This window comes from Eleutherodactylus coqui, chromosome 5, assembly GCF_035609145.1.
Source record: "Eleutherodactylus coqui strain aEleCoq1 chromosome 5, aEleCoq1.hap1, whole genome shotgun sequence".
NCBI classification, from domain to species: Eukaryota; Metazoa; Chordata; class Amphibia; order Anura; family Eleutherodactylidae; genus Eleutherodactylus; species Eleutherodactylus coqui.
In genome coordinates this window covers 16,894,869-16,921,897 of record NC_089841.1, presented here as the reverse complement: position 1 = coordinate 16,921,897, position 27,029 = coordinate 16,894,869, and the positions used below count along the sequence as shown (strand labels likewise).

Below are 27,029 nucleotides of genomic sequence, written 5' to 3'. Positions count from 1 at the left end.
TAAACTTCTTTATTCTAATCAAGCTGCATTGGGTTTTATAGAAAGTGTGCTTAGTTAATACGTCAAGAAGTAATATCTGTAGCTGATTGGTGATTGTCTTGTATGAGTCTCTTCCTCCAAGTGCTGACGTCCTTATCTCAAAATTCCTGGCAGAGAATGCGCCATCTTGGGTTAATCTCAGAAACACGGTGGGAGGGGGGGAGCGAGTTAGACAGCATTTAAAGAGGCAGAATGTGTGTTAGTAGAAAAAGCACATATTTGCAATAGGCATTTTACTTAGTTTATTACAATCCATCACAGTTCTAGTTTAAAGCTCTCCTAATGAGTAAAGCAAGGCGCCCACCAAATATATGCTTACCTGTTTTTGTAAGGTGCAATATTATTATTATAAAAATATTATCGCTCAATGCTGAAGGGTTCAATAGTCCACATAAATGGTCTTTTTTTGTGGAAGGAGGCCAAGAAATCTAATGCCGAAATTATATGCATACAGGAAACATACTTTACAGAGGCATCACCCCAAAATTCTCAAATCCCTACTATCCACACATATTTTTTTCCAATGCAGAGAAAAAAATGCAGGAGTACGTATTACCTTCAGGGATTCAATTACCTTTTCTCTCTCAAACGCAATTAATGACAACTAAAGGTAGATATGTCATCTTAACGAGCACTATAAACCATTCCATCTACACTATTGTCAACAAGGCCCAGAGAATTCTTTACAATCAACAACCCAATAGCAAGCAACCAATTCTCCCATTGGAATTCCCATAAAGCGTTCATAAGAGGCATACTCATCCTGCAGACCGTAATTTTGAAAACACAAAAGAATTCAAGATATACTGTACAAAATTGCTCTTTTAAATGAACAAAAGAGATCAAACCCTTCACCTTTAACAGTCACCCCTAAAAGAAGCACGTAACCCCCTCTGTGGCCACATGCAAAAAAACCCTAAAAATGAACTACTACAATTTCTGCAACAAAGCAAGCATGGTAATTGCAAATTGAGTAAAACTAGCAAGATCAAAAACCAGAATTTATTTCCTTAACTCCCACAACTATGGAGATAAAATTCTTAACCCACAAACCATAGCAGATGAATTTAGACATTACTACTACAATCAATATAATTTGAAATTTGACTCCTTCACTCCACAATCTCAGCAATCTTTGATAAATAGTGTTCTCAAAGGGTTAAATCAATTCAGCCTCTCAAAAGCACAATTACAAACACTTAACCACCCCATCTCGGAGCTAGAAATGGCATCGGTAATCAATAAATCTAGGGAGAGCCCCTGACCCAGATAGATTCTCTAATGAATACATAACAAATTTCCAGTCCATACAACTACCACATACTTGTGACTTCTTCAATCTAGCAATGACTAAAGGAGAATTCCCAGAAGAAAATGTAAAAGCCCTTCCTAAATAGAAGAAAATAAAATAATAAAAAATGTATATAAATGAAAAATTCATATGAAGATATGTGAAGTTGTTTCTATTAAACTAAAGCTAAAACAATCACAGAAAATGGCCGTTACTTACTGACTGAGTAGCGCATATAGATGCATCCTCCTCTCACCATGCAGGTAGCTGACTACCAAATGGAGGAGCAAATAACACCTGTGCAGGACACCGATAAGACACCCACTAACACTGCCTCCTGATAATGAGGGGGGGGGGGGGGTGGATGCTTGGTGTACACTCCCACACATAGTGGATACAGGGTGCCAGACCATTCTGATATATGTAGTTCACCATGTGAGTGGTTGTCTTATCGGTGTCCTGCACAGGTGTTATTGGCTCCTCCATTTGATAGTCAGCTACCTGCATGGTGAGAGGATGCATCTATATGCATTCCTCACCCAGTAAGTAACGGCCATTTTCTATGATTGTTTGTTTTTAATTTTTTGTTTCCCCTTCTGTGACGCATTTATATTAGTGTAGGGACCCACTACAACGCAAGGAACCGTGAAGCGTAGCATTAAGACTCCAGGGGGAGCCCAGGGTAGCAGTACCAATGTGGTTCACTGAAGGAAATGCAGGGCAACCTGCCGAATTATCATGGCGTCATTAATAGGTTGCTGGTCTGCATGGTGAACTACATATATCAGAATGGTCTGGCATCCTGTATCCACTATATGTGGGAGTATACACCAAGCAGCCACCCCCCTCTATATCAAGAGGCAGTGTGAGTGGTTGTCTTATCGGTGTCCTGCACAGGTGTTATTGGCTCCTCCATTTGGTAGTCAGCCACCTGCATGGTGAGAGGAGGATGCATCTATATGCACTCCTCACTCAGTAAGTAACGGCCATTTTCTGTGATTGTTTTTAATTTTTCGTTTCCCCTTCTGTGACGTATCAAACTAAAGTTGCATCAATCTACACACATATATATCATTCAAACAGGTGACCCCTTCTACTTTCCATACATTTATTTATTAATCTAGAGGAGGATTAGGTTTGATTGGTTGAGAAGCAACCTGTAGTGAATTAAGTATTTCTGAATGAAGTATTTCTAATTTTCTAGGGAGGCCTGTGTTATAGGGGATAGATTTGATAAATAGATATTTAGTAGAGGCTCTTTGCATTGAAGAGATATGGTAGTTGCCCATAATAAAGTACTCAGGGACCTCTGACCCACCATTGTCTCTTCGATTCCCCGCCAATCTATACTTTTTGTTGGGGCAAGCCAGTGCTTAGTTTGATAAATAATTGAGGTACAATGATATGCCTCTAATTCCAGTACCCCCACACCTCCTCTTCACATTCATAATGCTAAAATATTTAACACCACTGTAGGCTTCTTTCCTTCCCTTATAAAATCTGTAATTTGCCTTTGGAACCTTTTCAGGATCTTTTGGGGTACTGCAATTGGGGGAGATCAGAAAACATATAGCAGTTCAGGGAGTGACATTTTATAAACTGCGATTTTGCTTAATCAGGACAGGTAGTGAGTGTTATATGGATTCATTTCTTATTGTAAAAGTGTCTGTAAGGGATCACAATTTTTAAAGGATGTGTCAAAACAATGCCTAAGTAAGGGCCACTATTTACTGGCCAATTAAAAGGGAATTCCTTCTGCGGAGCCTCTTTTTGATTAGGTAAAATATTAATTCCCAAAATTTGAGATTTGTTAGCATTTAAGCTATTGGATGATACTTTGCTATAATCTTAAATAATCTTCCATGTTTCTCGCAGAGAATGGAATGTCTTAGATATCGTTAGAAAATCATTGGCGAATAGTCCGAATTTATGTTGGCGGAGACCAGAGTCAATTCCTTGTACATTTGGATTAATGCGGATTAATTCTGCTAAAGGCTCAATAGCTAGGGTGAAAAGGAATGGGGATAATGGGCATCCCTGTCTCACACCATTAGTTAGTTATCTCACTTGGACGACGAGGGTCTGTAGCGCCGATCTAGAATAGCCATGACCGAGAACATTGTTCCATTGGATGTTGGAGGCGGTACCGTTGCACCCAGGAGTGCCATGGACAACCAGGGGGCCTACACCATACGGCAGGGGGTCATCTCTCGATTTTCCTAGCAATTGCTGCGGTTAGAGCATCGTGGTCCGGAACAGCTTCTGACAAGCGTGCAACATGACCAAAAAGTGCAAGTCGTCTCCTTGTTATTGTTTTTGTGATTGACTCAAGCCCCGTGCAAGCCTATATCTCTCTGTTTCTGATGAAGTCAAACTAATAGACACGTAGAATCTGGCGTTGGCATCGCATGTGAATGGACTCTAGACGCTGAGTGATTCATGACAGCAAGGTCCAAGTCTCCGAGCTGTACAATAAAATTGGCATAACGCAGATCTGGTAGAAACAAATCTTGGTCCTGAGTGTTATGTTCTGCTTCCACCAGAGTTTATCCAGGGACCTCATCGCTGAGGCTGCCAGCGCTATTCTCTGCAGGATGTCCAGAAGCGCCCTCCCATCTGTGTGCTGAACGCTTCCGAGGTACAAAAACTCACTGATAGCGTTGACTCTCTGGCCGTTTACTTCTAGGTCCAGAGGGATTGCACTGGCTCCTAGATTCTGCAGCTTTGTTTTTTCCAGGAGATGTGAAGCCCATGACAGGACGCCTTAAAATCAAACTATTCTAATGAGCGTCTCAGATTACTAGATGTGACATCCAAGAGTGCAACATCGTCGGCATAGTCCAGGTCGATGAAGTGATACTCCGGAAGAGTGACCCCATTACATTGGACAATACGCTGAAGAATCCAGCCTGTGGCCCTGCAGAAGAGTGCAGGAGCCAAGATGCAACCTTGTCGAACACCAGACTAGGTCTCAAAACTAGCAGAGGTTGAACCGTTGATACGGGCTTTGGCGGATGTGCCCTGATGCATGTCTTTTAGTAGGTTTAGAAGGGAGGTGGGGACACCATTGGTGATATTAAAAGGCCCTGATATAGTCCTGTCTACTAATACTTTCTCTACTAAATTGGTATATAATGCTTTAATCATCCTGATTATTTTTCCACCAAAACCAAATTTTTTAAGGTCACAGAGGTGAGAAAAACAACAAAGACAACAATGGCCGTTGCACCTGCCCTACGGCGATTGTGCCTGCCTTATGGCGATCGTGCCTATGGCGACCGTGTCTGCTTTGCAGACTTTCAGGTATTGCAATTTGGGCTTTTTCTGTGAATAATGTCTTTGTTGTTTTTCTCACCTCTGTGATTTTATGTAATTTTAGCGTAGGTACCGACGGACGCGGTGTGGCCTGGACGTGGCCCGTCAGCCTATGCGTTTTGGCAAAAATGCAGTACCAACACCCGCATTTTATCAGTATGCATTAGTATTTTTGTATGTAGTTTGCTAGTTGTTGGGGGAGCCCAAGATGTCAGCCAGTGTGGCCCACCTGGAGATACAGGGCAACCCGCTGTTATATCAGTGAGGGTTGATATCCTGTATGGTGGGTCACCATCCATCTGTGGCTGGCATCTTGGTATCGTTCACATGTGCAGGCTATGATTATATGCTGTCACCCCTCCCCAATCTGGGTTGGGTTGAGTGAGTGACTGCATATTAGCCTGCCATGAACAAGTTGCTCCTCCACACCATTGTCTGGCTGACTGCATATTTTTAGGGCTTATGGCCGTTGCGCCTGCCCTACGGCGATCGTGCCTATGGCGACCGTGTCTGCTTTGCAGACTATCAGGTATTGCAATTTGGGCTTTTTCTGTGAATAACAAATTTTTTAAGGGTCGCAAATGAAAAACCCCAATGAACTATATCAAATGCCTTTGTGGCATCAAGTGCCAGTAGGACTGTTGGGACATGGGAACGCTTCACACTATGTATCAGGTTTAGAATTCTACATGTACTGTCTGGTGATTGGAGTTATAGCCCAATTGTTCTCTTCTTCTGCAGGGCTTCAAGATTTCCCCAGAGCAGGTAGAGAGAGAGCGGACTCATGAGGGATTTACCCATAGCACGGAGAGGTGGAGCGGGGCTATGGGTTAATCCCCTATTGCTCCACTCTCTCTACCTTGCTATGAGGAAATCCCCATAGGTGCGCTCTATCTCCTTGTTATTGGGAAATCCACCATCGCTCCCCTCTATCTCCCTGCTATGGGGAAATCTCAAGGGATATCTCCATAGTGCAGGCAGAGGGTGTGGAGCTTAAAAAGTGGGTGATAAATTCTCAGATTCCCTATAGCAAACCATAGAGGAGGCAGAGCCCTCTAGCCACACACCCTCCTCCCACGCTCTTTGGGAAAGCCCATGGGGGAAGCCCTGTAACTCCGCCCGCGCTCTCTCCTGGCTATAGGAAATTCCCTTGGGTAGAGGGGGAGGGAGTCCCCTACTGCCCCAGCTGCTGGGCTTATAGCAGGGCATTTAATATGTGCTACCCAGAAAGCACATTTTAAATATCCCGCTGTAAACTCCTGTTAGTCCCCACGGAAATTAGGGGATTCCCCGAGGCTTCCGTTAATCCCTGCAGGGACCAACAGCAATCTATGGGACGTTTAAAAAGTGATTCTGGGAGGCATACTGTTAGTGGGTTAATCTTGAGTTAAGTTCTCCTTCATCACAGTAGTGATTCATATATTTGGTTTATATAAACATTTCTGAGATTGTAATTGGAATGTTTGTCAATCATTGGTCAGTTAAGGCGTATATAATGGTTAGAAATGTGTGTGTTTTATATACAAAAGTACATGTGGAGAGAGAGACATCAACAGAAGGAACTAGCTATTTTACTAAACAGAATAATTATAAATATCTTAGCAAAAAATGTTCACTACTTGGTATGTTTTCAGGTGGCCAAATTAACTGTTAATGCATGAGCTCAAAGAAGCTTACAAATCACACACAGTTTGAATGTCATCTGATCTTTATTAGCGCTACATCTCAATTTATGGGGTAAAGTAAAACAGAACATATTTTTGGGAAACTGGTGCTGATAAAGTAAAGGTTGCCAGTCTGGATTTCTTGTACCACTTCGGCAAAGCTGAGATATTGTGTCTGGAATACTCTTAGTTAATGGAAAAACACAAGGCTTATGATATAACAGACAGAAGCATACAAGATGGATACAAAAGACAAAATGCCCACATATTTACTGCTCTCACAGATCTATCCCTAGGGAAAGTCCAGCTTCTGCTCGCTCGTCCTTCACTCGCCCTTCACTGGGATGGAGGGGTCAACTGCAGTTTACTCTTGTGCAGGAGAGAGTTAAATGGGCTTTCCTCGAGGCCTTCTAAAATGACCTTGCATTTCTCTGACTGTCCTGAATACGTGTTAAGCAATATACACAAACACAAAATATGACAAAGGACAAGTTGGAGTATAGGAGGCATTATGGCTTCTCTCACACCTTTGTGGAAATATTAGACTCAACGGTCACAAGTGTTTGTTACCAAACAGTTCACCACATCCAGTGATTATATGACTTACTGATTTTTTTTTGCCCTTTGGCGTACTTCAGTAAATCATTTCTATCTACTAAATATTTTCCCCACATTAGTGAATTGATTTTAGTAAATTCTATCCTTTCATCTTAGTTTATTTACACTAAAGCACACATGACTTTTTTCACAGTTGACCAACAAGAAAAAGAAAGATTTAGGCAAAATGACCAAAAACACAGTAGCCACGCAGAAAAACAAATGTAACCAGCTTCTAGAAACTATAACACATGCTATAAAAACCACTAATGATCATCAGTAACCTGTACACAACTGAGCAGGCAATCATAAGGAAGAACTGCTACCCTCTGTCTCCTGAATGCTGTAACCCATTATGTACTACCCACAAGACAGCAGCAATGAGAAAAGTAAAGAATATGCTTTTTCTCACTTTAGCTGATCCCTCCTCGGTAGAACAGAATGCAGAAGTAGGGCAAGGAAGTTCTTCAGAGGTCACCAAATGAGAAGTTGCTCCTTGAATAACAGACACCAAACTGATTGCTTGCTTGTTAATGGTTCTAGTTTACTGAATACCAATGATCACTGGTTCACTTAGACACATTGCTATTAAGTGGCAATTTGTGCAGAAATGCACCTCATCTTATATATAGTTATTTAGTAAAACATCAATAAATCACTAATTTCAACAAATAAAGGGAGTTTTCTCAAAGACAAGGGATTACGGATAGAGGTTAGCAGGGAGAAACCTCATTGTCTTCACTAAGGAACATATGGGATAATAAACCCATTAACAGTCTCAAGACAAGAAATTTGGTTCCACAAGTAGACATTGTCTTAGAATATATCCAGAATCAAAGGTTCTACAGAAGTCATGAAACTATAAATGAATAACTGAGGCCTACAGGATGACTATATAACCACATGCATGAAAGATGAATATCAGTATTGACTCTATACATTCTATGTGCTATAACAACATGGTATAGGGAGCTTCTTGAGTAGTTTGATCATTTCTCTGGAAGCAGAAGTCTTGGAAAGTCCTGATACAAAAACATCTGACTCCATTTTGGATCTCTACTTCTTAGTAGCATCCAGATGAGAAAAAGAACAGAAACTTGGGCCTTGCCATCCGCAGTGGAAGATGTAGAGACATTGCTATACTGCCTACCAGCAAATAAAAAATAAAGTTCCACCCTTCTGGGGTTAATGTGATTTTTTCCAGATGTTATTTTACCATCGTGTTGTTTTCATACTCACATGTTTTTTCTCCAGTGCAAAAATATGAAGGTGACTGAACCGTAGGAGGGCTGATTCTGTAATAAACTTAACAGACATGCGCTATTATTTATATAGAGAAATTACAAGCAAGTCAATCTTTATATGGATTATATGCAGGAGTTTCCTCTCAATATTGCCCCTAAGAGGACCTTATTGCAATTGGCTGATCCCCCAGAATTTAAGGACCCACTTTAATTAATTGGGTAAGAAAAAAAAAACAAGTGAAGGAGGATGAACAAGTAGTTTCGTAGATATGGTGCATACCAATTTTTCATGCATTTATAAAAGAACTTCTCAGGCGTCCCTGATCTCACTTGCCCCATCCCGATGAAGCTGGAACCAGTGAAACATCTTATTGGGTAAAGCTTTTTTTATTTTTATTTCCTCATAGGCAGTGGAGCAGCATCTCTAGATCTTTCATTGAGGATAGCAAGGCCAAAGTTCTAGTTTTTTTACTCATCTGGATCGCTACCTACTTTACATAATTAATCCCATTAATCCTACCCATTATATATTTTTTTCCTTGCTGCCATCATGTGTTTTTATCACAACTGGTTGGTAATTAAAGGGGTTGTCTCGCGAAAGCAAGTGGGGTTAAGCACTTCTGTATGGCCATATTAATGCACTTTGTAATATACATCGTGCATTAAATATGAGCCATACAGAAGTTATTCACTTACCTGCTCCGTTGCTGGCGTCCCCGATGCCATGGCTCCGTCTAACTTCGGTGTCTTCTTGCTTTTTTAGACGCGCTTGCGCAGATCTAGCTTCTCCATTCGGCTTGGCTCGGCATCACCGGCATTTTGGCTCCGCCCCCTTGTACGCATCACGAAGCTCCGCCCCCGTCACGTGCCGATTCCAGCCAATCAGAGGCTGGAATCGGCACATGTGACGGGGGCGGAGCTTCGCGATGATGCGTACAAGGGGGGCGGAGCCAAAATGCCGGTGATGCCGAGCCAAGCCGAATGGAGAAGCTAGATCTGCGCAAGCGCGTCTAAAAAAGCAAGAAGACACCGAAGTTACACGGAGCCATGGCAACGGGGACGCTAGCAACGGAGCAGGTAAGTGAATAACTTCTGTATGGCTCATATTTAATGCACGATGTATATTACAAAGTGCATTAATATGGCCATACAGAAGTGCTTAACCCCACTTGCTTTCGCGAGACAACCCCTTTAACAAGGACATTTAAATATATCATAAACATTACATTTTAGGCAAATGGAGCTTTAGGAGTTCAGCAGTGCTGGTGGCACAGTTTGTGCTCTACAAGTACAGAAAAGACTCTTCTAAATGAAGAAAGAGGCCCCAGCCATGCAATCTCCACCCAAGACTCCACCCAGGACTGTTCACAGGTGGCAGATTTATTGGGAATTCTCTGCAGAGAATTAAAAAAATGGATAGCAAATGTGCCCAATGGTACAGAAAGGGTGATGTCTGCTGTAGACCGGGGCAACATGGGGCCGATTTTAGTAGTAGTAGTTGGATAACTGCACAGTCTGATGCTACATTAACCCCTCGTATCTCAGTCGATAGAGAGCTCATTTATGTTGCAGGAGAATGCTGTATGATCCTTTATTATATTTAAAAATTGGTTATTTCCCTGTATGAATTCTTTGATGTTCAAGAAGTTTTTGAACATGAAAATGTTTTCCTCTGTGAGATCCTTGATGTGGAGTTAGAGCTGACTTATGGATAAATCACTTTCTGTACGAATTTCCTGATGGCTAACAAGATTTGATTTCATTGTGAAATATTTCCCACATTTAGAATAAAGAACCCGCTTCTCCCCTGTGCGACGTCTGTGACGTGTACCAGGATTTGTTGTACGGGTAACACATTTCCCACATTCTGACTAGTTACAGGCTTCTCTTCTCTGTGAATTTTCTGATGTTTAACAAGCGATCCCTTTGTTGTAAAACATTTCCCACATTCTGAACAAGTAAAAGGCTTCTCCCCTGTGTGAGTTCTCTGATGCTTAACAAGCAACGGTTTCGTTGTAAAACATTTCTCACATTCTGAACAAGAAAACGACTTCACCCCTATGTGAATTATCTGATGTCTAGCAAGATATGGTTTTGATGCAAAACATTTCCCACATTCTGGACAAGCAAAAGGCTTCTCTCCTGTGTGACTTCTCTGATGTTTAACAAGAATTGAGTTCGTTGTAAAACGTTTCCCACATACAGAACAAGGATATGGCTTCTCCCCTGTGTGACTTCTCCGATGTCTAATCAGATGTGTTTTCTGTGCAAAACATTTCCCACATTCAGAACAGGAACATGTCTTCTCCCCTGTATGCATTCTCTGATGTATAATTAGATATGATTTCAATGTAAAACATTTCCCGCATTCTGAACAAGAAAATGGCTTCTCTCCTGTGTGAATTCTCTCATGTTTAGCAAGAGATGATTTTACTGCAAACCATTTCCCACATTCTGAACAAGTAAATGTATTCTCACCAGTGTGACTTCTCTGATGTTTAACAAGAGCTGATTTCTGTGTAAAACATTTCCCACATTCTGAACAAGAAAATGGAATCTCCCCTGCGTGAATTCCCTGATGTATAACAAGACGTGATTTCTGTGTAAAAAATTTCCCACATTCTAAACAAGTAAATGGCTTCTCCCCTGTGTGAATTCTCTGATGTATAACAAGATGTGCTCTCTGTGTAAAACATTTCCCACATTCAGAACAAGAAAATTTCTTCTCTCCCGTGTGAATTCTCTGATGTTTAACAAGAGTTGATTTCACTGTAAAACTTTTCCCACATTCAGAACAAGTAAAAGGCTTCTCTCCTGTGTGAATTCTCTGATGTGCGACAAGAGTTGGTTTCATTGTAAAACATCTCCCACATTCAGAACAAGAAAATGGCTTCTCCCCTGTGTGACTTCTCTGATGTGTAACAAGATGTACTTTCTTGGTAAAACATTTCCCACATTCTGAACATGAATATGTCTTCTTCCTTGTGTGACGTTTTCCCCTTCTATGACTTTTCTTCTGCTTATCAGTCAGTGATGAATCAGAAGATGGGACCTGTATAATAAAATCAGATGACTGATCTTTGCTGTGAAGGGCTGAGGGGATATCTGGGATAACGGCAGGCTCTTCATATGTGTCTTGTGTGATACCACAATCTTCTGCTTTACAATCTGCAGATCTCAGACGTCTCTCTGAGCTCCCGGTACCGTCATCTGCCAAGAATAAAACTTATTTTACTATTTTTTGAATAATATGAACCTTAAAAAATATATATTGCTATTTTATAACATTACAATATACATATGTCCAAACAAATTACAAGCCTTGTAGCAAAATGTAATTAGTAACCAAGAACAGATCACAATCGGTAGCTGCTGATGTTAGGCCACCAGCAGTGGTAAGGCTCCAATGTAGGCAGACCACTTGACTGCTATGGCACTCAAGGCCAAATGGGCAGGCCCCCTGTTCCATGGCTGACTCATCAGGTCCTCTTTAAAAGTCTGTACAAGATACACAAGTCTCTTTGTCCCTAGTAGTCCGGCCCTTCTGGATGCTGCTCTTCTCGGTGCAAAGTCTAACTCTAAGCTCTATCTGGTAGTACTTTACGGAGAGTAGGATAGACAGGAGGAATCAGCTTCTGCACTGAGGAAAGCATAATTTGGACCAGGAAGGCTATGAGTGACAAAGAGACTTGTTCGGCTTGTGAAGACTTTCGGTGGTGGGGCATACACAGAGTGGGCACTATAAGTTTCAGGGGTTGGAGTAAACACTGTATGCATATGAAAGGGTGATATCTGCTGTAGACCGGGGCAACATGGTGCCAATTTTAGTGCAGAAAATCCAGAGCAGATCCACCGCTTATGAACACAGGTGTAATGTAGTTGGATAACTGCACAGTCTGATGCTACATTAACCCCTCGTATCTCAGTCAGCAGAGAGCTCATTTACGTTGCAGGAGAATGCTGTATGACCCTTTATTATATTTAAAAATTGGTTATTTCCCTGTAGGAGTTCTTTGATGATTAAGACGTTTTTGAACATGGAAATCCTTTCCTCTGTGAGATTCTTGATGTGGAGTTAGAGCTGACTTATGGATAAATCACTTTCTGTATCAATTTCCTGATGGCTAACAAGATTTGATTTCAGTGTAGGGCCACAGAGGGGGCACTGAGAGAGGGTATTTGGTTATTGGCAGGATGGGAGTGTGGAAAGAGACAAGTGATGACTGGAGGAAGTCATCATTGCGGTCTGCACCCAGATGAAGATGGGGAGCACCAAGCAGAGAAGATACCACCTGTGGTCACAAGAGGTAAGTATTCAGTGATAGTGATTACAGTGCAGAGCTGGTAAGGGAACATAATATGGTGACTGTGTTACTTAAAGGTATAGATATGATGTCACTAATATATATTTTTTTCCTAAAAATGTTATTGAACAGGAAAGGATTGTTATTAGAGATGAGCGAGCAGACTAAGGCAAATTACTTGAGCGAGTATTGGCATTTTCGAGTACATGCCCGCTTGTCTTAAAAGATTCGGGAGCCGGCGGGGGTGAGCGGTGAGTTGTGGGAGTGAGCAGGGGGAAGCGGCGGGGAGAAAGAGAGAGAGAGATCTCCCCTCCGTTCCTCCCTGCTCCCCTCTGGATCTTTTGAGACGAGCGGGCATGTACTCAAAAATGGCGATACTCGCTCGAGTAATTTGCCTGTCACAATTAAAAAATAATGATACTTGAAGTCTCATCAAAACATAATTGTAGCTAATAAACAACTATACATCTAAGAGCTCAATTTCTTCCTGTTTTAAATAGATAAAAAACAATAAACATACCAGGATAACAGATGGCTTACAAATATGGACGCCCTCCAGTAAGGTTCTATCTAAAAACTCAATGAGCTTATGTAATGTTAACACACGGTAGAAGACTAGAGTTATGACTTTAGCCACTACCCCCAATTAACAGTATATTTTGCTTAGTTCCCACGCATCCTTGCTAATGTACCCTCCAACCTGCATAGGTAACATAATATGTAAGGCCGAAAAAAGACCTATGCCCATCCAGTTCAGCCTATTCACCCCCAATGTTGATCCAGAGGAAGGGAAAAAAAACAATGAGGTAGAAGCCAATTTTCCCCATTTAAGGTAAAAAAAATTCCTTCCTGACTCCAATCTAGCAATCTGAACAATCCCTGGACCACCGACGCTTCTGAAGTTAATAGTCATTATAATATATAATATTTTATCGCTCAAGAAAGGCATCCAGGCCCCTCTTGAACTCTTTTATCAAATTTGCCATCACCACGCCCTCAGCCAGAGAGTTCTATAGTCTCACCGCTCTTACAGTAAAGAACCCCCCTTTCTATGTTGGCTTAGAAACTTTCTTTCCTCTAGAAATATATAACACAATAATGTTAGAAAAAATATATGTCACCGCGCTACGTGGTACTTGTGTTATATATGTAGGTACTCTTTATCCTTAGCCATAGGCATATAGGTAAATAATGGTATAAGAAAGACACTTACTGGACAGGAGGGGGGGGGGGGGGTGTATTACAGAAGCCCCCTCCTTGAAGTGCTGACTCCAATCACTGACGAAAGTACACACCGGTGTACGGGGTAAAATCCAAGGTTTATTTTTGATCCGCCGATTGTGGAATCAATAAAAGGCAACGCGTTTCGGTGTCAAAGTGAGGAAGGTGTCACTTTGAGGACCAGACATGGATTTTATCCATGTGGCGGTTTTACTGCCCTATTTTGTTTCCTGTAGCTACCAAAATTATTTTTACTGGGGTTTTTTCCCCCATGACATATAGGGTGATTTTTAAAATATCTTTTTCACTGACTCCCCCCCCCCCCCCCATTTTTTAGTTTTATTGGGTACATTGCTAAAAAAAAAAAGTTTTTTTAACCCTTATAGTTAGTTTTTTTTATTATATTTATGCTAAAATAAAGTATAGAAATAAAGTATGGGAATGGGTTCCTTTATTTGTTTTGGATGTTTTGATATATAGTATGTATGGTTTTGGTTTGCAGGGCGCATACGGCGACGGTTTTTGTTGGCGTCGGCTTTGTGTTATTTTCTTTCTTATGTATATATTGTTGTTTTATTCTCCAATTTTGTTTTACTAATGTATGTAATCATACTTTTTACTATCTGTGTCCCCCTGACGTCATGCAAGACTTCTGGGAAACATTCATTTTTTTATTTGACACTTTCCCACTGTAGCTGGGGCATCCATAGGAGCCCCAGTTACAAGGAAAAGCAACCCCTGCAGTGACATTAGTCACTGGCAGAGCTGACCAGGGTCTAGTATGACCCTCCAGCTCTGCTGTAGCAGGGAACCCCGGCGGTCACATGACCCCCCGGGCTCCTGTAGTGAAAGTTACACAGTACTTTCACTTTCAGTACACAGTCTTCATTGAGCACTGTGTATTTGGGGAAGCAAAAGGCAGGAAGGGTTAAATACCCCTCCTTTCTTCTCCTCCAGATTATCAGCTGTCACTAACAGGGAGATCTCGCTGTTAACCCTTTAAATGCTGCTGTTAGTTTTACCTAACAATGTACGGTCTGTTTAACCCCCCACAATGAGATCACAGGAAGCCGTGTGGGTGTCATGGCAGCCAGGGTTCTTCTGAAAGGCCCCAGGGCTGTTATGGAAGAATGCCTATCATGCCTGTGGGGTGCCTTGATAGATTGCCTGCGTGATAGCAGTATGATGTAATGCTACAGCGTTACATCATACTGCAGGAGCGATCAAAGCATCGCAAGTTATTGTCCACTCTGGGTACCAACTAAAAAAGCAAAAATAAGATCAATAAAGTTTTACTAATTATTAAAAGAAAAAAGGGTAATCAAAGTTTAACCCCCCCCCCCCTTCATTTTTGCCATATTTATAATAAAAGCTTCTAAATCATAAAACAAAATGCATATTTGGTATCACTGCGTCCTTAGAAGTCTGATCTATCAAAGTAACACATTATTAACCCTGCACAATGAACATCATCAGAGAAAAATGCCAGAAATACACGATTTTGGTCAACCTGTCTCCAAGAAAAAAATCCAATAGAACGCGATCCAAAAGTCGTATGTATTCCAAAATGGTAGCGCAAACTACAGGACGTTCCGCAAAAAATGTGCCCTCGCACAACTATGTCGATGGTAAAATCAAAAAGCTATTGCGGGAAGAAGTTGGAGGCAGAAAATAATTTAAAATATGGAATATCTTTGAAAAAAATACAAGTAGTAAAAAACAACTCTATAAGTTTGGTATCGTAGTAATCACACTGACCCACAGAATACGGTTATCATGTCATGTTTGTGCGTCGTAGAAACAAGATGCACTGAAAGATGGGGAATTTCATTTTTTTCATTCCTTTCCACTTAAACTTTTAAAAAACTTTTCAGTACATTATATGGAACATTAACTACAGCACATCAAATAACACCATGGAAAAATACAACTCGTCTGCAAAAAAAAACCCCTTGACACAGCTACGTCGATGGATAAATAAAGGGGTTAAATTAGGCTAGGTTCTAAAAGCTCAGCCATTATAGGAAGCCTAGAGATTTTCCAAAATTTTATAATCAACGCCTTTGCTGCGACAATCAAAGCCTGGCTGTGCGCCGTCTCTCATTGGATCACGAATGCTGCGGCTCAACCAATCACAGCACTCGCTTGCTGGAGGCGGGGTATTCAAGGCCCCTTTACCAGAAAGAGAGTGCTCTGCCAACGCTGAGGATTACACTGCAGCCTCTCGCAGCTCCAGAGACCAGCGTGAGGGATCCAAACCCCGTCGGCTAGGTGAGTATTGCTTTTTGTCTTATCTACTGTAGCTAGGGCTTCTTTTGGGGGGGCGGGGGAGGGTTATATTTTAAGTCCCCCCCCCCCTCTCATCTGAAAATCAGGGTAGTGTTTTTTTTTTTTATCAGGGTAGGTCTTATTTTTAGGGAAAAATGGCAAAATAAGAACATTTAGGTACAGAAACTCCCAGCGGTATTAGCCATAATGAAACATTGGCATGTATAGTGTTTGGAAACAATCTTTCCATAATCATAGAATGGTAGAGTTGGAAGGGACCTCCAGGATCATGTAGTCCAAACCCCCCGCACAATGCAGAATTCACTAAATCATCCCAGACAGATGTCTGTCCAACCTCTGTTTGAAGATTTCCATTAAAGTAGAACTCACCACTTCCTGTGGCAACTTGTTCCATTAATTGATCACTCCCACTGTCAAAACATTTTTTCTAATATCTAACCTGTGTCTCCTCCCTTTCAGTTTCATCCCATTGCTTCTAGTCTTTCCTTGTGAAGATGAGAATAAGGCTGATCCCTCTGCAGTGTGACAGCCCTTCAGATATTTGTAGATGGCTATTAACTCTCCTCTCAGCCTTCTCTTCTGCTAAACATTCCCAGATCCTTTAACCGTTCCCCATAGGACATGATTTTCAGACCTCTCACCATCTTGGTAACTCTTCTCTGAACTTGCTCCAGTTTGTCTATGTTCTTTTCAAAATCTGAGTGCCCAGAACTGGACCCAGTATTCTAGGCGAGGTCTGACTAAGGAAGAGTAGAGGGGAATAATGACCTCACGTGATCTAGACTTTATGCTTCTCTTAATACATCCCAGAATTGTGTTTTGATTTTTTGCTGCTGCATCACACAGTTGACTCATGTTCAGTGTGTGACCTCTTTGTCCAGAAATGAGCAACACGCCTACAAAAACTGCTCAGGAGAGTTTCAGCTCTTTTAACTATGGTGCCTGCCAGCATTTATTCACACATCACAACAAAGGTAAATACAGCATATCATAGTCCATTTGCATCCCACCAGGGTATGAGTCTAGAGTCATCCTCCCTGTCAGACTTGCGTCTTTGCCGGTCTACCTTAGACCACCAGGCTAGCAGCCCTTCCTACTTTTCTAAGCTGTAACTTCTTCACAGGAACTGAGCTTTTATTTAGTTCCTGCCACACTCCTTAGGTGATTTCTCTAATCTCAAGTTTCAGAATGCCTGTCTATCCATCTCTGCAGGCCATTCTATATATTACACTCCTTATATATTACACTCTTACATAAAACAATAAAAAAATTAATCAGCCTAGGGTGTTGATATAGAAACAACCGCTGAACCGTTAGTGCCCAACCAGTAAACACTCGAGGCAGACAACATCAATCAGTCATATGCCACCATAGATGAAAGATGTGTGTTCGGTGGTGAAATTGCTGCTCGATAATGCATCTCCAGAAAAATTGGTAAGAAGACACACAATATCCGAGCCTTCAAAGATGGTCATGAAATTCATATTCCTCAAGAGAAACAATATCTGATAAACTAATGGTTAACCCTTTAAGGACACGGGCCATTTTGGGCATAGGGACGCAATGATTTTTGACAGATTTTCATCTCCATTTTTTAGCTATAACTTTTTAATTTTTTCATCAATGCATCCGTATAAGGGCATCAATTCTGCCATAGATTGTTTTTTGCTTTTTTTTTTTTTTTACAGCACAATAAATTTTTTCTGGGGGTCGGTTAGATTACAGTGGTACCAAAATTCTTATATTTATTTTTTCAGGTTTTTCCAATTTTCCATGATAAAACCCCTTTTTTTTTTAGAAATTATTATTTTTTCTATAATCGCTGCATTCAAAGTTCTATAACTTTTTTATTTTTCCATGAAAAGGGAGTTTTTTTAACGCGTTCTGCCGTGCAGGGTAAAAGCATCTTTAATTTATTGTACGCGTCGTTATGGATACGGCGATACCAAATATGTGGGATTTAAATTTAGAAAAAAAAAAAAATTATGCCAATATGGGAAAAAGCACAAAAAAAAAGCGTTTTTTTTACATTTTTATCTTCTTTTTACACTTTTTACAGAGTAGGTAAAATATCTGCCAACCTTGTGCTTAAAATCTTTGAATATATGTTATGTCCGTGTTAAGTAATCATTAGAGATGAGCGAGCACACTTGTCTGAGCTTGATGCTCGATCAAGTATTAGACTAATCAAGATGCTCGCTACTCGAGTCGAGCATCACGCGGTGCTTGAGTAAATTTCATTTCTCCTCCCCGCATGTTTAGCACAATTTTGTAGCCACTAAACATGCAGAGAAGGCTTTACCACTTCCTGATGTGACGTGCCAACCCTCTGCACTTCTATAGCAGCGAGTGGCTGGCTGGATCAGGTGACCGCCGAGTACTTAAACTGGTCCCACCCGCGGCTCGCCTCAGACGCATGCTGGACGTGGTTAGGGATAGATCTGGGGCGATAGGAAAAGCATTAGGGTAGGGATTAGTTTGCGGTTAGGCAGGGATCCTGACTACAAGAACCCAACAGTCCTTATTAAGACTACTCCTCTCATTGTGTGCATCAGCATTTTGGCTCGCTGGGACCAGTAGGGTGCTTTTTTTTTTTTTTTTCAAGCATCCCGGCTGTATTCTGACCACTGTTAGGAGTTTTTATGCAGTGTACTGCCAGGGGTGCACACACAGTAGGTATTAATGTATCTTGACGCCACCGGAAGCTAGTGGTTTGACAGGTGGAACGCCCCTCTCACACCCCCATTTCCCGATAGGGTCAAGGCACAAAGGTCCTACCAGTGTGTAGATTGATTTTAGCTGTCCCTGCAGGTTTAGGATGATGCTTAGTTCTCCACTTCTCCACATATGTTTGAGTATGCAGCGAGCCTTTAGTGATGATGCAAGGGGGGGGGGGTGTTTACAAGTTAAGAACATCTAACTAAAATGTGTGTGTATGCCACGCCTGGGCTGCAATGCCCGCAGCATGTAAGGCATCCTGGTGAGGATACTCAGAGGGAAGATTAAAAAAGAGGAATAAAATTTCACCACCATAAATTAGGTTATTCAGTAAGAAATAGTGATACAAGCCCTCCAACCCACATAAATGGTAGACGGTGTATGGCCACTAACATATCATTTACATCTTTAACCCCTTGAGTGGCAGGTTTCCTACCACCCTGTCGTGCCCACCAGGGCAGGTTTTTTAAAATGGTCTAATCATTGAATTTCAACTAATTTTGCAGTTGCGTCTCAAGAGCCATAACTTTTTCATTTTTCCATTGACATGGCCATATAAGGGCTTGTTTTTTGCGGGACAAGTTGTGATTTTTTAAACAGGGGGGAGGAAAAAAAGAAATGGGGAAAAAAGAAAAAAGGGGCCATGTCATTAAGGGGTTAAATAATGTATTAACTTCCTTCTCTGGGTCATTACGACGCACATGGATACCACATGTGTGATTGTATTTTTGATTTTTTTACAAAGTAAAGGGAGACAAGTGTTTTTTTTATTTTTTTAATAATTTTTTAACTTTTTTTTTTTTAAATTTTTTTATTTTTTTTTGTCCCTTTAGGGGACTTCCACAGGGACCCATCAGGACCCCTGATCACATTCCAGGGATCCGATGGTGACAGCCCTTTACATGCTGCAGTCACATAGACTGCAGCATGTAAAGGGTTAACACAGCAGAGATCGGAGGTTTTCTCTGATCTCTGCTGTAAGAGCTAGTACCTAGCTGTCCTCTGACAGCCAAGCACCAAGCTCTCCCTGCCACAGAGACCATCGGCTTGCTTCTGACAAGCCGATGGTCTCTATGGCAACCTGTAAACAAAGCAGGACATTGCCCATATGCCGGCAATATCTTCTGCTGGTTTTTCAAAGCCCTTGCACTGCTCTCTGTGGGTCTGTGCAGGCAGAGCACACTGTCACAGCTTGTGGCATTGTGCTCTGCAGCTCCCATAGTGATACATAGCCCGGAAATCTTCCGGGCTATGTTGCTATGAGCAGTGGAGCTCGTCCCGGAACTTTTCCGGGCGTGCCACTCAAGGGGTTAAGGGGTTAATTTTGTCACCCATTCATCTTCCAGGCTCACAGCTTGCTTTTCTCTAGGTGAATTTGGAGCAGTAGTGAGTCCTCAGTCCTGGAGAAGTTCTGTCAGCTAAGCAGGACAGTCAAAAACTAGTTTCTTCCCCTCTCTTGTTGCTACTAATTCCACAGGAAACCCCCATTTGTACGGGATATTGTTGGCACACAGAATTTTGTGGCTTAGCTAATTTGTGACGTTTTGGCAGAGTGTCTGCAGGTAGATCAGTAAACTTGGAAAGATCTTTAAATGTGTCTGGGAGATGGTGTATATTCCTAGCCACTAACATCAGTTTATCCTTAAAATGATAGAAATGTAAACGGCGATAACATCACCTGGAGTTGATGCAGGCAGAGATTTAGGTTTTGGTATTTGGTGCATTCTGCCAATTTACAGATCAATTACGGGTATGATGCAAAATTGCACGCTGTTGGTGAGACTGATCTTCCAAATCTGCCACATTCAATTTCAGTGCTCCTACCTCCCCGTCTAGGGCATTGTTTATATCCACTAACTTATTGTAAGCTGCCATTTTAGATTCTGTATGACTGGAGATTTGCATAGGACAGGTAAATTTGGCTTCAAAGGAAACATTGTAACAGCAATTCAGGCCCTATATGGCTTCCATCTGCTAGAGTTCTTATAGATGGTGTGCTTTCAAATTCATTCCAAATTACTAATGGAACGCATCAAGGGTGGCCGTTATCCCCGTTACTGTTTACTTTCGTTATGGGACCTCTTGCTGAGCTAGTATGACTGACGCTATCAGAGGTATTTACGCAGGATTGTGGCAACACAAATTGGTCTGTTCGCAGATGACGTTCTGTTGACCGCATCAAATCCACCGACCTCATTAAGAGTGCTACAAAATATTATTCTTCAAATCAGTCGGGCTTCATATTATAAACTAAACCCTAACAAATCTCACATTCTGGCCCTTCCCATTAATAATGCCTTAAAACGTTCCATCCAAACAGAATACCCTTTTCAATGGCAACTAGGTAATATTCCCCCGTAGCATTAAAATCCACTATTCCCTGTCCAATCTTATCCCCACTAACTTTCTCCATCTACTCACCTCCCATCGGGGAGAAATTGATTAAATTAAAAAAGGGATTAGCATGGCTAAGAAGATTAGTTATTGATAAGATGCTTATCCTACCAAAAATTCCCTATTATTTCCATACTCTCATAATCCCAGTCCCCTACTCAATCATAGCAAACTTCCAAAGGCAGATGATTGATTTCACCTGGAAGGGAAAGAAACCAAGACTCGCTTCATCTATACTATTCCTTAATAGAAGATAGGAGGAGTTGGAGTCCCTAATCTTTGGTCTTAATGTCAGTCCACCATTATCAATCACAAGCGATCCTGGGTCACCAACTCCTATAACTCCAGCTGGCCCCATATAGAAACTCAGGCTAATGAAAGTAGACCTCTTATTTCTTCCAGATTAGCTTCCATCTTAAAAGAGACCACTCCAAAACCACTTCCCTCCATTAACATCCAGACAATGTCCCTTCTCATGCAAGCTTCTATTCAATCCTGGATCCTGCTTACCCAAAATTGAGACCTACCACAAAGAAAATCTCAACAAAACTTCCCCTGGTGATCACAGAATATTTCATATCCAACTTTCATGTTAAAAACTGGGTTTAAAAAAAGATGTAAACCGAATATAAGACCTTTACAGAGCAGAACAGATTAAATAATTTTTTGCTGGTCTGAGGAAGGAATTTGGGGTCCCTCATAAATACTTACACCAATATAACCAAATCAGTTCTTTTCTGAGTGTCTATGCCTTACATCCTTACATGAGACCTGGATGCCCCATGAAATTCATACCTTACTATCTAACAACTTTCTCCCCTTCAAGTCATTCGTAAAAACATTTTATGACATTTTCTCTGGAAAAAATGGGCGTTTCAAAAAAGTACATCTCTGGAGTCGGGAAAGAGACCTGGGAATAAAGTTTTCACCAAATCAGTGGATATCTTCTTTTGAATGGGACAACAAATCGACCCTATGGACAGATCCCTTAGAAGTGAACTATGAACTATGGAGTGGTACTACACTCCTGAAAAGATTGCCAAATGCTTTCCCGGGTCCAGCGGCCTCTGGTGGAGAATCTGTGGGCAACTGGCCTCATTATACCACATTCTCTGGAGCTGCCCACTCCTTCATCCCTTGTGGAAAGATGTATCTAACCTTATAAACCGGATCTCAAGACTGAACCAAATACTTAAACCAAAATGATCTAGAAGATTCATTTGTTGTATTCTCCTGTCTACCAAGCTTCTAATAACTAGGAAACGGAAATCTCCCGCCACCCCATCCCCCCACGATCAATGAGCCAACAATCCTAATTTCTGAACAGAACTCCTATGAGAGGCGACTTGCTAAAGATAATGATAACTTTCATAAATATCATCTTATGTGGAATCATTGGCTTCAACTCTTTCACTAATATTACAGCCTCAAGATTTGTTTAATTACTGTTTACTGATTATACCTGCTGGACATTAACACAAGTGGCCGGGAATTGGTCTTTTCTAGTAATATATTCTCTGTTTAATTAATGATAACCGAGAGCTGTTGAGAAGAGGACCCTCGCCGGAGGCCATACCTCTCATATGGTGTCAGTAATACTGAGAGTTGATCAATTTTCAAATAACGTTGGTTCTCTACATTTTGTCAATAATAACAGAAAATATTCAATAAAAAGTTGATTTGGAAAAAAAAGACATCAAAGAGATTAAGAAAAATATCAGCATGTAAGACATATAAGATCACAAGATATATAAATAGTGTATCAGCAAGATGTGCATGAACATTTAGTCCTGTCTATTACCTGGTGATGGGAGCGGCTGGCGGGTCTCCATCATGGCCTCCTTGTACAGATCCTTGTGTCCTTCTAAATACTCCCACTCCTCCATGGAGAAATAGACAGCGACATCCTGACACCTTATAGGAACCTGACAACACAATATACAGTCATCACCCAGAAGCCTCCAGTGCTGTTACTGTATAATGTCCCAGCATTCCCTGCAGCATCACCTCTCCAGTCAGCAGCTCAATCATCTTGTTGGTGAGTTCTAGAATCTTCTGTATATTGATGTCCTCGTGTCTCAGGGGGTGAGGTGGGTTCAAGGGTCTTCTCTGTCCATCACACACAGGGGCCTGACAGCCATCACTAGAGGTCTTCTTCACTACTGTGTAATTCTGTTTATGGGAAACATTAATAAATATCACTACAGACATTTCCAAAATCTCTCCCCTCTCCAGTGACATCATCTGTCATTACCATAGATAAGAATGACGTAATGTGACATCATCAGAATCTCTCACCTCTCCAGTAAGCTTGAAGAGTATCTCAACAGTGAGATTTAACATACGTTTCACCATCTTCTTTCTGTCCTCCTCCATCCTGAATGGTGAATCTGGAATATAATGTTATATAGAAGATATCAGAGGATCCTACTTTGTACGACCTGAATGGAGAGAAGATGAGCCAATATAAAACCATGTAAGTCCTTTATCAGGAGTGTTATGATGCCTAATTGTTAGATATTGACAGGCAGACCAAATGTGACCAGGTCAGCAGGGACCCGCCCCAATGACTCTTCTCCACATTCCTTTATGATGTCTGGATAATTTTCATATATAACTCCGCTGTATTTCAGACGTGACCAAAAAAACAACAATTCTGGCAATAAAGATTGTTTTAACTGTTGAAAGTGTAAAATAAATCAGCTTTTTGGATGCGGTGATGTGAATACTACAAAATTTGCAATTTTTTTAATATAAGATAGGTAAAATGGGGGGAGGGGGGGCTTGGGTAGAAAAATGACAAATGAAGTTCAATGTTGATAAATGTAAGGTTATGCACATGGGCAGGAGAATTTGTCCTACTGTTAATTGCCTTTCTTGAAGTCATCATGACAGCATACACATGGAGGTTGTTCCCTGGACTCCTGTTGGGACAGGAAGCGGAAGAGTATGAAAGAACCTCCCCCCCACCTGATAACTATAGTGACTACGTCCTTCACCAGAAGGTGTTCCTTATTGTGCTCAAACACCTTTAAACAGAAAACAGACGCGGTAATCTCACTTGGGAAGGTCTGAAGCATGTACAGGCAGGGAGGGAAAGCCCGTATGCTGCCATGATGACTTTAAGAAAAGGAATTAAAGGTAAGACAAATTCCCATTTTCCCCTCGTCTTCATGACAGCATACACATGGAGGAATACCAAATCAAAAGGAAGGGCTTAGGGTGGGACTACAGCCAGTAACACTTTCCTTCCGAAGACCGTATCTCGACCGGCCTCCAGATCCGGAGAAAAATAGGGGACATTTCGCGTTTCCCCTGGAAGCGAATAAGTCAATTTGTGGGGATCCCCATTCCATGGGGAGTATTTGAACCTTTGAGGATGCAGTGCCCAATCTCTGGGATCCACTTCCCTCCTGCTGAGGTAGTTTGCCACCTTTACGTGAAAAGCTGATAGTGACCGGGTCAGTTGTTCCGCCCAGAGTAGTATCTCTGTTGCCACCTGCTGAAGATGAGGATTTCTGGTGGATCACTAGAATAAGTGATACAGCAGTTACGTTATCTGAAAAGATGTTGACATGTTTCCCACCTATCTGCAAGTTGAATTAAACTGCACTGGCTGCCAATACCACACTTAATTGCATGGGCTCATCTGGGTACTGAACCCGGGACATCTTGCACCCAAACGCGAATTACACCACTAGACCAATGAGCCGACACCTGTTGTGTAGGGATTTTCAGACTGTGTTTAATTCTTTGAAATTTGAGGTTTGAGTTACTTTGTGAAAACTCCAAGACCTCTGAATATACTTTACGTGTAGGTGGGCCCCCCAGCCAGAGTGGCTGGCAATGGTCGTAATGACTACTGAAGGATCTTGATTCCCCTCCGTAGTTTTAGTAACATTATCTACAGACATCCACCAACGAAGGTAATCCATGACCTTTGGTGACATGGAGACCACTCGATTTAGTGAAAAACTGGGTTCTGTCCCAGATTGTCTAATGATTAAGGATTGCAGTGCTCTACTATGGAATTGGGCCTTGGCACAATTACCAATGCAGGAGGCCATAAGGCTCAAGACTCTCATGGCCTCTCTAATGGATACCCTGTAGAGGGCTACACAGGCTTCCAACACATGTTGCCTTTTGGAGAGGGGTGAGGCAGGGAAAAGCACTAGAGGTGGGAATCCAGCATGACCCCCAGAACTTTTTGCGCTCGGGTTCTGGGCTGTATTCCTGTGTGTTAATAAGCCAGTCCAATTTTGTAGCATAGCAAGTGTTGATTCAAAATGTGAATGCAGACTTGGTGGGGATTCTGCAATAAGAAGGAAATCATCTAGATAAGGAATAATGATTATACCTAGTCTGCGCAAATGTGCCACCCTCTCTAAAACCACTTTAGAAAAAACCCAAAGGGCGGAGGAAATCCCAAAGGGCAAACAAACAACTGGAAGTGGTGGACCGAACCCTCTATCTGCAATGTGAACCTCAGATATCTCCAAAAGTTAGGATGCAAAGGGATGTGGTAATTGGCATACTTTAAACTATAGCGGACATGACACTGTCTACGTTAATCAAGGGGGGGCAGCTTTAATGACCATTTAAAATTTTTATTCTTTTTAGTTTATTGTGGTTCGATAAGAACCATCGGGTTTCTTTATCAAGAATAGCAGAGAATAAAACCCTTTCTGGTAGTCTTGTTCAGGAAGAGGAATGCCGGCCCCTAGTGCCAACAGAATCTGAATCCCAGACATAAGGTCTGTTGAACAGAGGGTGATTGGTGGTAGATTTCCACAAATCTCCTTGAAGGTAACGAGCAGAAGTCAACCCTTAGCCATCTACTATTAGTCGCTCATTCATTAGATGTAATATTCTCTTATGCGCTATGAAAATAGGGCAGTCTCCCTCCCGCCCACTAGTTGAGCGGAAGGACTATAGGGATTTTTGGATAGAATCTTCCCCCTTCCTCCTTTGGGGTAAGACCATTGTCTAGTTTTCCCTTTGCATCCTCTGGATGAGGGATGGGGTTTGTATGGTCTCTTTTGGGGCCGCCATATCCCCTGGCTTTTATTGGCTGCTTTCTAAGTCCGGGCCAAATATGTGGTGGCCTTGGAATGGCAAGGCACAGAGTAAGCTCTTTGATGAGCTATCCCCATACTGGGCCTTAACCAATACAGCTCTTCTGGCAGTGTTGTGAAAACCGCAGTACGGCTCCCAAAGCGGACTGATTCCAGACGACTGTTAGGAACCCTGTGGCCAACTGTAAAAGAGACAATTAGAGATTTTCTCCCTTCTGGCTTTTTGGTCAATTAGCTAGCGAGTTGATCCCACCATACTGACATCGATCTAGACACAGACGTGGCCGCGACTGCTAGTATTGCACAAGTTCTCTAAGCCTGTGTAGGTTTTCAGGGTAGTATTACCATTCTGCTGACCCTTTAATGGGGAAGTGTTCCCACTCAAGGCAACGTAAGTGGCAGTTGAGGCGTTCGGGTGGTGGCCACAATCTGTGTCAGGAATCTAACCGGGGATCTCCTTAGCTCCATTCGGTAGCTCTCATTCTGAGCCACCCACCTGTGGGCTGTTAGATTTAATTGTTTGGGCGGATGTAGCCCAAGCTTTCTGCACCACACTATCCACTTTATTATCCATGGGCTCCCGTAAGTGGGAGACATCCTCAAAGGCAAGGCAGACTTCTTGGATATTTTAGAGATGGATTTATCCACTCTGGGGATATTTTCAAAGACTGCTATATTCTTCTCCAAAAATAGGAGTTTATCTTTAAAGTCCTTTGATAACACAGGACTATGCTCCATACATTGCCATTCTTTGAATTTAGGTGTTTTTCAGGGTCGCATTTACCATAAACATGGGTTTTCGCCAGGGTATAAGACCTGCAAACATCTTGTATGGAACGAGGATGCTGTATTTCTTCCTACATTTTCGCCCAGAGGGG

At 41.8% G+C, this 27,029-nt stretch overlaps 2 protein-coding genes across 2 annotated transcripts in view; both read right to left on the bottom strand.

The window, feature by feature from the left end:
- LOC136628705 (zinc finger protein 665-like) overlaps window positions 1–27,029 on the bottom strand; it is an 841,644-nt gene that overhangs the window by 59,369 nt on the left and 755,246 nt on the right. The window lies entirely within an intron of this gene.
- On the bottom strand, window positions 9,342–22,997 carry LOC136629028 (oocyte zinc finger protein XlCOF6-like). The gene is made up of 2 exons (XM_066605148.1): window positions 22,878–22,997; window positions 9,342–11,360 (listed from the first exon to the last, which is right to left on the bottom strand). Exons 1-2 carry the CDS (start codon window positions 22,960–22,962, stop codon window positions 9,910–9,912), a joined length of 1,536 nt encoding a protein of 511 aa, XP_066461245.1. The 5' UTR covers window positions 22,963–22,997; the 3' UTR covers window positions 9,342–9,909.